The following is a 12512-nucleotide window of genomic DNA, read 5'->3' on the forward strand; positions in this document are numbered from 1 at the left end:
ATAGATACCTCATTATACAGTGGATTAAATGTCCATGAGCAACTCAAGGAAACATATCAGCTACACTATGATTACAAAGCAGGATGATACTGTGGCAAGAGTAATTTTGATATTAGACACATGAACCTAATTTCAAATACCATCCCTGGGGGGCTTTAAGCAAGTTATTCACTCTACTTACCTCTAAAATGTCACTAATTTGTAGGGTTCATGTGAGGATGAAGAAAATATATCATGTCCCTCGTATAGTAAAACCCAGTAAGCCACTAACAAGCCATAGCTAATGGTAGTAAGTACCTTCATCTCTGCACACTTTATGTTGAGTGTGCACCAAACCACTGTTTGCAAAGTGTCTCTTGGAGACTTCTATCACTAAGTGATTTTCACAGAAGCCAATCTTGATAGAGCTGGGGTAGTAGAGAAGGGGGTAGGGGTAGGGATATAGGGAGTACAAAGCAAACAGGTTCTAGGATCATTAGATCCTTGTGGCTGATTTTACATATGTGAGTACTGGGAAATATTATTTTCATAAAAAGAATTCTAGTACTAAAAAAGAAAAAACTGAAAATCATCAAATGATGCATGGCCTTCCAGTTTTAACCTATAAGGTTTCAGGCTCTGTCACCTTCTTAGAATCTAATGTCTATTGGGATGCCTGGGCAGCTCAGTTGGTTAAGCATCTGCCTTTGGCTCAGGTCATGATCCCAGGGTTCTGGGATTGAGTCCTCCATCAGGCTCCTCGCTCAGCAGGAAGCCTGCTTCTCCCTCCGTTTGCCCCTCCCTCTGCCTGCTGCTCCCCCCTACTTGTGCCTCTTTCTCCCTGACAAATAAGTAAATAAATTCTTTAAAAAAAAAAAAAAAGAATCTAATGTCTATATCCATGAGTTAAAAGTTTTCCCATCTGTGTTAATGAATTGATGTTAAGCTATTCTCTTATTCTTCTCTTGTCTGTCCTCCTCTCCTTGTCTTTCTACTCCACTCTACTATCCATCTCTCAATTCTCCTTAAGACAACTGCACAGGTTCACACACATACACACATTATCTTTAGTCATATTAATAGACAATGATAACTAGACTACAAAAAGAAAATAAACCAACATTTTGGCCTGATTTGCTCTATCCTCTAACATAAACAAAATTAGCCACAATACTACAACTTAATATCTCTATTAACCAACACTATAAACCAACACTGTATACAACTCTATCTTACCATCTCTGCCATCCTTTGACTTTGGTAAATTTGCTGTCAAATAATTCTGTTCATTCAAATGTGTGAGATTTTGGCAGCTATGACACAGGTAGAAACCTGTGTCTTACTATCAATTGTTTATAATAGAGTGATGAAAAGATTAGGCAGGTGATCCACTCATTTTTATAAGTGATTAAGGTTCCCAGAGATAGACTTATAGGTTAGAAATGGTAAGTCAATGCAAAAACTCCCTTGAAATTTCTCTAGAGGTGTATAAAAATATGAATCACTGCATACATAATAACACTGTTTAGTAAATTATGACTTTAAGTCTTCTCCTATAAAACTAAGACACTATCATCTTAGCATAGAAAACTTAGCTGGAATTGTATAGCCTATAAAATGTTATCATATGAATCAAATTGTGGAACTCAATGTTTTATTTGACTTTTAAACATCACACTATCAGAAGAAAGCCAGGCACACAATCATGTGACCCTTGCACACTCCCTACTAAATACACAAACACATTTAGTCTCTCCAAATAAATATTTGAAGAAGGCAACCTTTATTTAACAACCCGGCTAATAATTCATGTTTGAACTTTGAGATTAAAAAAAAGGGGGGGATACACAGTTCTAAATGTAATAAATTAATATAATTTCTTTTTTTTTTAAGATCTTATTTACTTATTTGACAGACAGAGATCACAAATAGGCAGAAAGCCAGGCAGAGAGAGAGAGGAAGGGAAGCAGGCTTCCCGCTAAGCAGAGATCCTGACACAAGGTTTGATCCCAGGACGCTGGGATCATGACCTGAGCCAAAGGCAGAGATTTTAACCCACTGAGCCACCCAGGCACCCCTAAAGATACATTTCTTAACAGCATTGTTCATTCCTCATACTTCTCTATGTAATCTGTTCTCTATGTTTTAGTTTGGGGGCTTGACAAGGGGGCAGAATTAAGATCTAATAGTTCTTAAACTAATGAATGACACCTCATTAGGTTTTATAACAAAGGAGAAATAGTTTCCTACTTCAGTCTTCAGATTAATTTAATGACAGAGTCTTATTTTTTAATGTCTACATAGCATGTATGCATTTTATGGAAGGAAGTGTGTATACTGATTTACATTATTATTAGTGAAAAGTACCAGACTGAAGGTGAGATACAACGTAGTCATAATTTTAAATACTACCAAAGGGGTACTCTAGAGACTCTAAACTAAAATTCAATTAGTCATTTTAAAAAAAGGTGTTAAAATAAAAAAGCAGTTATAATTATAGTAGATGATAAATGTATTGAGATGTTAATTATGATCCCCAATCTCAGATCTAGGCAGAACATATAGCAAAATGGTCAAATGAGTTTGCTTCATGAGGTCATAAGCATAAGAGAATATCTGACAAAGAAAGTCACAGACACAGATGTATTTGAGATCAAAGAATAATTTCTACTTCTATGTAACATCTCTCATTCTCATTCCAGGCTTCTATGGAATAAAAGATTGAGATGAATTTCACATGGAAAAGACAAAAGGAGAGAGAGAGAAAACCTAAAGGGAACTCCTCCTTGGTAGTATTAATAACATTTAAAATTATATTTGAAATAAATAGGTAAAATCATTTACAAAGGCAAAATCCATATATTAATAATTATATGACGATCTTCTAATCACATTAAAATCTGAACTGAATATAATGTCCCAGAACTAGGGCATTTGTTTTATTCAGTTAAATGTTTAGCAAGCGAAAGAAAAATTTTGTTTAATCCTCGACCAAAGTATTTTAAAAAACATTATATAAGTTGACAGTTTTGCTTAAATAAAATGAAATAGTGTCTTGGGAAATCAAAGAAAAAAATACAGTTTATGTTCACAAAGAACTTATAGTTTAGAGGAGAGAATGACATATACAAAGATGATACTCTAACAGCTACAATTGAAATATGTACAAAGTGCAGTGGAAAACATTCAGATATGAGGACAGAAAAAATATGAGTTCTAAGCCAATCAGAAAAATCTTTCCAACACAAGATGGAACTTGAATAGACACAGTAAGGATGGGTAAGAATTTGGTGAGCAGATAAGTGGACAGAGAACTGTCTAATCAGAGGGAAGAGAGCATACAAAGGCTCAGAGATGCTCAGAGACCACAGTTTCCTTGAATGTTGGGGTGCAGATCCAGAATGATGGAAAAGAGTTTGAGTCCATTTGAGATGTCCTATGATACATCTTTTATTTTAATCTATAACATTTTTAATTATTAGTTCGTTTTTCCCATGGCATCCCTGTGAGCACTGGCTTTATTTTGCTTTATTTTCTGCCACTTTTTATTAATAAATAAGATATATAGAGAAAAGTCATAAATATACAGCTCAATGATTTTTCAGTTTGGGCATACCCATGAAAACACCATCCAGACAAGAAATACAGTATTTATTGCCCAAACAGAAGGCACACCATGCCACTTTCCAAGCACTAATAATCCCTCACCCCTGCCACCCCCTGCTGCAAGTAAATAATACCCTGACTTCTAACATCATCAATAGTTTAACTTGTCTTTGAAATTTATATAAATGAAATAGGGTACATATTCCTCTACGTCCACTTTCTTTCCCTCAACGTGATGTTTGTGAAATTCATTCATATCAAAAATGGCAACAGTTCATTCCTGTACATTGCTGTGTAATATTCCCTAAGATGAATGCACCACCATAAATGCATATTTATCCACTGCACTGTTAAGCGATATCCTTGCATTGCTTTGAGTTTGAGCATGTTATGAAAACTGGTGCATTCCTGCACATGTCATTTGGAGAACATGTGTACTCAATTCTACAGGGCTTATACCTAAGAATGGATTTACTAGGTCATTAGGTTGTACAAAGTGCTTGTACAGATTTATACTCTGACCAGTAGTATATGAGAGTTTCACTTGCTCTGTACTCTTACAAAACCTGAAATTCTGATTTTCATCTTCCTGCCGAGTGTGTAGTAGTTTCTCATTGTGAATATAGTTCACATATCCTTGGTGACTGAGTTGAGGAGGTGCTCATATTTTCCTATGATTTCTGGTCAATACCCTAATACTAAATTGCCTAAATTAATTCTTTTGCATACTATTTTTAATGCACTTAGCAGGCCTTTCAGTCATCATCATTGTCACCTGACAAAGGGAGTGTTGAGGCTAGGGACTGCTGAAGAACATTTTAAACAATTATTGATACATCTTTAAGAAAGAATTTTCTTCTTTCCTTTTTCTTGTTTCCTACCCATCTTTATTCTTCTATTATTCTCGTCTATTTTGTCCACCCAATCTGTCTTCTTTCCTTCTATGTTTCCAGTCCAAAAAGGTCAATAAATAGAAGGCAATTAACAATGTCCAAGCGCTATCTGGAGAGTTCAATAGATCAATAACAAGTTTACATCTGAGACCTAGACTTCTTACTTAAGGGTTGCCAAAGAGTTTGAGAGTTTTTGTTTGTTTAATAAATGAAACAAGTAAACATGCCTGACTATTTATTTGAAAATAAATGGACCCTTCATAAAATTTTAACATGATAAATATAAATGTCTCCTTTTTGTTTTAACTTTTGTTATGAACAGTGTTTTAAAAAAAAATATCAGAAGCATTGTAAAGAAATATCAGAAGGAAAGTGGGGAAAAAATGGTATCTATTGTAAAAAGAGAGCAATAAAAGAAGATACACAAGGGTGCTTTCTTTCACTCTCCCTAAAGACCAAACAGAAGTCACATTTGGCAAAACTAAAGTAGCCATGACCTTTTCCCTCCTCTGCATGATTAATTACTTAATGTCTTATTAATTGGAAGATGTGGCTGAATTTCAAACACTTCCATTTTCTGTGCGTATCATCCTGTACTCTAACCAGTGATTAAGCTGTTCATCAAAGGTGAGCCAACAAGGTCATCTGAGCAGTATCTCTTCAGCTATTCATTATCCATCTTCAGTGGTAATTAACAATGGTAACATTTCCATAAATCAACATCTTTCTGATTATTCTCTGATGATAAACAGTCAAAATGTGTACCTCCCAGCCCACCCCTTTTAATTTTATATTAAAAAAAAATTCTAAATATACCACAGAGAAAACTCAGGTGACATATTACAGCAGTTTGTGCAGTTAAAATGTATGAAGAAAATAAAGTTCTGTACTTCTGAAAGATAAATACACACCTATACACAAAACTAAATGGGTCTGCTGGCAACACAAGACACATACATAAGAAGCAAAGGATGTCAGCCACCTAGTACCAATTTATTCCTCTGGCAAGAAAATTATGGCTCAGTTCAGCTTCTGAGATAACCATTTGCCTACTCAGCCATGGAAGGTGACAATTTAAAATAGAAAGCAGATTTAATTCACCTTACTCTCAAAATACACATTAGAGGCGGGACCAATAAAAACCTGTCAAAGAATATAGTTACTATATTCTTTTCTGGAACCATATTGGGAAATGTAATTTTTAGGTACGGTTTTGTTTACTTTGTGCACTTGTGGTGTATTGTCGTTTATTGCTGATGTTTTAAGCTTTTTGGCTTTATACATCAGATTACTTAGTAAATTCAGAAATGCTACTGATAAAAGTTTCTCCCTTGGTTCACTTGAATTGACATTTTCATCTCCAGTGGCCAGTCTAAAATTGTCATTTCTTTTTTTTTTTTTTATAGATTTTATTTATTTATTCAACAGACAGAGATCACAAGTAGGCAGAGAAGCAGGCAGAGAGAGAGGGGGAAACAGACTCCCTGCTCAGCAGAGACCCCAATGTGGGGCTCGATCCCAGGACCCTGAGATCATGACCTGAGCCAAAGGCAGAGGCTTAACCTACTGAGCCACCGTGCCCCTAAAATTGTCATTTCTAAAGTTCACTCACTACAGGAATGTCTTTCTGAATTTGTAGAAAATTAATTATAAAGTATTTTTAAAAGATCATAATAACACTGGGTGTGGTGCATAAACAATGAATCTTAGAACACTGAAAAAATTAAACTAAATTTTAAAAAGATCATAATAAAAGTACTGAAAGCATGTGTTAAAACTTAAATTATCAGCAATAGGTAATCAGTTATCAAATATATATGATTATGTATAATAATTGCATAATGATTATTTTTACTACATGGCATATTAATGTATCATGTTGTTAAATATGTTGTATATTATTATATATACATGATTATATACAATGTATAGGTATAAACAGTATTTATTTCTAAATATTAGAAGTAAAATAGTTCATGCTTTTTAATATTATATTTTAGTATTCCTGTTGACATTTTTAATTTTTATAATTTAATAAATTCTTGCTAAACATAAACATACAGAGTTTGGAATTAATACCAAATTAATATGTAGAACTGAAGGCACAAATATTAGTCTGATAGTACTAATAAATGATGCATTATAAAATAATATGTCTAGATGGCTACTGTACATTAATGTGTTTTTCACAAGTAAGAGAAAACACAACTCAGACTGGCTTAACCAGTAAGATGCATTATTTCACAAAACCAGAAATCAAAGAATATATCAAAGTCTAGATAGAGAATGAACAGGGCACAGCCCTATTTATCTAAAATCTACCCAGAAAAGACCTCCTCCTCCCTTTGACAATTTTGTGTCCTGGCTGCCTCTCCTCAGAGCCACTTGTATACTTGAGAGCAGAGTGACAATGAGATAAGGCTTCTCCCCATGATGGACTATAAACCCTTCCTTTCAGTCTGATTGTACTAAACCCATGTCATTTAACTGAATAGGTATTAAGCAAATTGATCTTCCATTTTAGGTTATTTTAAAAGAATTTTGTTTGCTATGCTTTTATGTATTTTTTTCTTGGTTTTGTTTACATTTTGCCTTTTTATTAAATAGAAAAAAAAAAAAAGACCAGGGGCGCGTGGGTGGCTTATCCAGCTGGGCTTCTGCCTTCTGAAGCTCATGTCATGATCTCAGGGTCTGGGGATCAAACTCAGCATCAGGCTCCTGGCTCTGTGGGACACCTGCTCCTCCTGCTCATGCTCTCCCTGTATCTTTCTGTCTCAAATACATAACTAAAAATCTTAAAAAAAAAAAAAAAACACAAATACGTGTATTTTTCCAGTCAGATATAACAAAAACATAGTGAGCATTCTTGAAGAATACAGGATTATAGAAAAGGCAAAGACAAAAATAAGGCTCTTAGGTGTGGTCAAGTAGCTTGCCCATTAGTAGTTTACTATAACAAATGACTATGTTACACCTAAAGTAAGAAAATGATACATATTCCAAAGCCATTCCCTCATACTGAGTAAACAGAATGATTCTCACCTTGAGGCATCTCAGGTGGCAGATAATGAGGTTCTTGGGCACTAACATGTACCCATTCGAAGTCATCATATAGATCCTGGTGGTAATCACAGGCCCCTAGACCATCATCAAAAGTACAGCCACCTAAGAGAAGAGAAAAATTATTGTTACATTCTATACAGATTTGCTAAAAATTGAGAATGTGCTGGAGAAGGAAAGATTATTTTGAATATGCAAAATGGCACTCAATAATAATTGGTACTCCTGTTTTTTACTATTCCCATTAAATTTTCACATAAAATGAATTTCTATCAGTAGTTTCTGTTTGAATAAGAAACCAGTTTGAGCCTCAGAAGGAAGGCTAAGGCACAGATTTTGAAAGACTAAAAATAGTAAAAGATACTATAGCAAAGCTTTCCTGAAATATGCAAACCACCTGAAAGCTAAATAGATTTTAACAACTTTGGTTCGGAGAAGGGAAAAAGTAAAAATTGTCTTTTTTCATGATGCAAGTTCAAAAAGGTGAAGTTAATATTTAAATCTTACCAAACTCCTTGCTTGAAAAGAACACTTTGAAAGAACATTTGAAGTAGCAAATGAAACAAATAAAGCTTTAAAGCGTCTATAAGTGTTTGAGGTCAGTGATACATTCATTCTTCCATACCTTATTTAGATTACTTTCATACACACTTATGACTTAAAAGGAGGGAAAAAACTAAAACGTAAAACTGATCAGATTTAGCCTGTAATTACTCTCGCCATTACCACTTTATTTAATAACCTTTTTCAAAAAAATAAATGGAGGTAGCCTTTCCCTTTTATATCAATCATTTTTCCTGCCCCCGCTCAGGGGTAATTTTATGGCAAAAGTAAAATGATTACTTTTGCTTCTCAGCATACATATACAGGCACACAAAACTCAACACACTTAGTTTATTCACTTCATGAAAATAAGAACTGGCCTGTATGTCTAATCTTGAAAGAAAATGGATTATAACTAATGAAAATTCAGCAGTGGGTTTAATGAGAAAAACCAATAACCTGTCTCCTTTCAAGTAAGTTATTTGTTTAGTTTCCATGGGGATCTCTGTGAAGAAATTCAGTGAATTCTCTGACCAAACAGCAGACTACGGAGTGTTAAACTTCTGGCCTATAAATTCTTCTCCATAAACAAGGAATTTTTTTTTTTTTAAGAAAAGTTTGCAGCTTATATATGAAAAAAAATTGCTTTCCTCACCAATGACAGAGATAAGCCAAGAAGGCAAGATCAGATATGTTCAGATGACATTACGGCCCTAATAACCATTTTTGAAAGCAGACCATGTATGTGGGCATCCTTGAATCATTCTTATGACTACATCAATCCTTTAAAGTAATCAAACTTCAGTAGCTTGAAAGCTTAATAATGTCTTTTAAATATCTTAAAATAGCCTCTTATAAATGCGTTCATGGAAAATGATGTACGTCTTAATTTAAAATTAATCAATAGAAAAAAAAGGTTGCCAGGAAATGCATCTTCACATAGCAAGGGGAAAGTTTTTCTCAAGATACAATTTGCTATCAGAAGCCCAAAATGACTTACTGCTTTGTAACATAAGCCTTCAGGGCCCCCCACTGCCCTTTATAATAGTGTGAGTGGCCTCTGTATATAAATTTCAATTACCAATGGAACCTACATTGGCTCATTTGGAAGACAAATGACCTTAATTGCTGCCCTTCATAGCCATGGATAATTTTAGACTCCAGGATTCTGACTAGTAATAACCACTGGAAGTATCTGTACAAAAGGAGTGGGTCAACCCTTACCATTTGTTGTTGCACATCACTGCCCTATCAGTCAAGAGTTTTGAAATAGTTACTAGTCCACTTGATTTGATTGATAAGAAAATTTTCAAAAAAGATGATTTTTACTATTGCAGCTTATAATAAATTCTAATCTGAGATGTACCATATATCTGTTTGCAGCACATAGGACATATCAATAAATCTCTCATAAAACATTTTTTAAAATCTTTTTGTATTTTATATTTCAAGGGTAAATACTTACACTGTATACTGAACTAGAGATGACAGGAAATTTAAAAAAAAAAAAAAAAACTGTTCCTGGCCTGATGAATGTATAGTGGCACAGGTGCGTGTGCACGTGCGCGCGCGCGCACACACACACACACACACACACACAATGTGTTATAAAGGATAATGACAGTATGACCAAGGTCAAAGGGAACACAAATGAACTGGCTACCTACACCAGGGCGGGTTAGAGGAGGCTGCATGTCCTTAGGCCTATTAAGACGACTAAAGATAATGCTGGGCCAGAATGGTGATGGGACCAAAATTAAAGAAAAAGCGAAAGCAAAGGCATGCAACTCTAAAGAAACATGAGACTTTGGGGATCTCAAATATCCTCAAAAATTTCTGTATTATGAAAATGAGGAAAGGTATGTAGGGGACAGTCAGAAATACAACTAAATATGAAAGATTTTAGATATAAAATGCTTAGATTTTAATCTGTAGTACTGAAGACATCAGAGGATTTTATCCAAGAGTAGGAAAAAATTCAAGCCATGCTAAAAATAACAGCAACAACAATAATAGTAACAACTCTAATAGTCACGCATAGTTTAAAGAGAAATGGAGGAAAATGGAGGTAGAATGTTTGGCTCAACCTTAAAGCAGATAACACGTAACAGATAACACAAGAAAATACACCCTGAGGTAAGCCCGTTATATACAAGCCCTGTTTACCATTTAAGGCTCACTAGAAAGTCTTATAACACAAAGTCTTCTAATACACTGTCTTCTCTACACATGTTTCTGAGTTCAACACACCTTCATATACAGCATTAAAATCTACTTAAAGGAGAAGCATCTTAGCAAGATTCTAATTCATAAAATATAACTAATGAACTTAACATTTCTCTGAGCTAGACCGCACAACAAAAAGAGGCAAGATGTTAAAGAACTTTAGGTAGAGGGGATGCAAAATCAAGGAAGCAGCCTACATTTCAGTTGTATTTGCCACCAGTAAGACCACAATGAGTATCTGCAAATCATGTCAGAGAAACCACAATCCCAAATTCCTTGACCCTTGGAGGAAAATCACTTCTAAAGAGCCATTTCACAGATTACTAATTCCTCACTACCAATCAATCATCTAACTACAGGGGCAATGGTCAGCTTCCTCTGTCGCAATCCACTTAACCGGGCTTTGCAAACTGTTCACCTAAAGATAAAAATCAAGCTAACTTGGATTTGCCTGAATTTCTTTCCATTCCTAAGATGCTCACTGAAAGGACTGGTACTAAGAAACATCAGTATCCCAACCCCAAAATGGTGTTGCCTAAACATTCAGCATTTAAACTCTTGACTCTTTATTTAAACAGATGGTGACAGACTTGATGAAAGAAAGAATACTAAACTCAGTGTTCTCTGATGTCAAACTTTTCAATAAAAACCAGTGTTGGGGTTAATTTAGAACAAAGTTAAATTGGAGAAAAATAATTTCAAAAAATTAAAAATAATTTAAAAAATAAAATTTAAATAATTAGAGAAAAACAAAAAGTCAATAGGGCCGCAGACAGCTCTGAGCATTTTGTAAAGGGTGTTCTTTTTAAAGATATTGTACTAGGGGCGCTGGGATGGCTCAGGGTCGGATAACCAACTCCTGATTTGGACTTAGGTCATACTATCAGGGTCCCATGATTAAATCCTGCCCCCTGCCCCTGGGCTTCTTGCCCAGTAGGGAGGCTGCTTGAGGACTTTCCATCCCAATTCCTCTGCCCCTCCTCCCACTGACCTGTGCCTGGCCTCCCTCTCACTTGCTCCCTCTCTCTCTCACACACAAATAAATAAATCTATAAAAAAATAAAATAAAAGATATTGTACTAGGATATTTCACATTCTCCCCCTCCAGAGCACTTGCATCCAGTCTTAATTCCCTGACTAAATAGAATAGCAAGAAACATATGAAATTTTCTTTCATGGTTCTTTACTATATATAAAGAACAAACTTCATTTAGTTGAAGACACAGATTATTTTTCTTTTTATTTTCTTAAATAGTTTAGAATAACAAGGTTTTAAAAAGAGAAACTCTTGGACAAAATATGTTGGCAAACACAATATCCTTAGCACAGATGTTAATGGTCTTCAAAAATGGACACAATCTTTTCCAATTGTGAATTAAGCTGTAATGCAAATTCCCTCATGTAAGTGATCATCAACTCTTCAATGATCCTTCTTCCATTAAGAACAAAAAGAAAGATTGACACATGTTACATTAGGACACACGGAATACTGAATTAAACAAACTTTAAATAGATCATCTTTATCCATGCTAATCAGAAACCATAATATAAGTTTACTGATATAATCCCCAAAATTCATTACAAAGAGGCCAATACATTTCACCAAAAAATTCAGAAGAACAAAAAAGGAATTTATTACTAAATATCTTAAGCGTTAATTCTATGTATAATCTGAGTCAATACAGCCTATTCCCAGAAAAATAGATTATTGGAAAAAGGGTAAAAATTAATGCTTTTATATAAAGTTCTTATTTCTTCTGAAATCTACTGGGTTATCTTAATGGCTTTTTTGTTGTTTTCTTACAATTCTGGGACTACTGAAGTTACAAAATAAGAATTAACAATGCCATGAGCAATGTTTAGGTAGTTTACATCTGCTCTAAAAATAAGCAACATTTTTTTCTCGATTTAAGTACTGATTGAAGTTCAAGTAAGAAAAAAAATCCAAATAGATGCAAAGTACAAATGCCTTTGGGAGCATAAATATGAGCCACTGGTCGTAATATATTGCTCTGATTCAATACTAAAGAGGATCTACTGAAGAAAAATTAGAAAATTCACGTAAAAGAGTTGCTTAAAAGATAATCACTTCAGATCAAAAAAAAAAAAAAGTCTTTTACCCTGCTAGTAACTAATTAGTATGTGAAAATATTACTTGAGCCTAGTTCCTTCATAAAGGAAAAGAACTTGAAACACATTTGTGGG

At 34.4% G+C, this 12512-nt stretch overlaps 1 protein-coding gene across 14 annotated transcripts in view; it reads right to left on the reverse strand.

The window, feature by feature from the left end:
* PTPRK (protein tyrosine phosphatase receptor type K) overlaps positions 1 to 12512 on the reverse strand; it is a 549502-nt gene that overhangs the window by 418943 nt on the left and 118047 nt on the right. For all 14 annotated transcript variants that reach the window (XM_032862518.1, XM_032862504.1, XM_032862503.1 and 11 more), the window contains exon 2: positions 7521 to 7643. In XM_032862518.1, coding sequence (XP_032718409.1) covers positions 7521 to 7643 — 123 coding nt within the window. The remainder of the gene's footprint in view (positions 1 to 7520; positions 7644 to 12512) is intronic.

The sequence above is a fragment of the Lontra canadensis genome, unplaced genomic scaffold (assembly GCF_010015895.1).
Source record: "Lontra canadensis isolate GAN:19392208 unplaced genomic scaffold, GSC_riverotter_1.0 scaffold23, whole genome shotgun sequence".
Classification (NCBI taxonomy): domain Eukaryota; kingdom Metazoa; phylum Chordata; class Mammalia; order Carnivora; family Mustelidae; genus Lontra; species Lontra canadensis.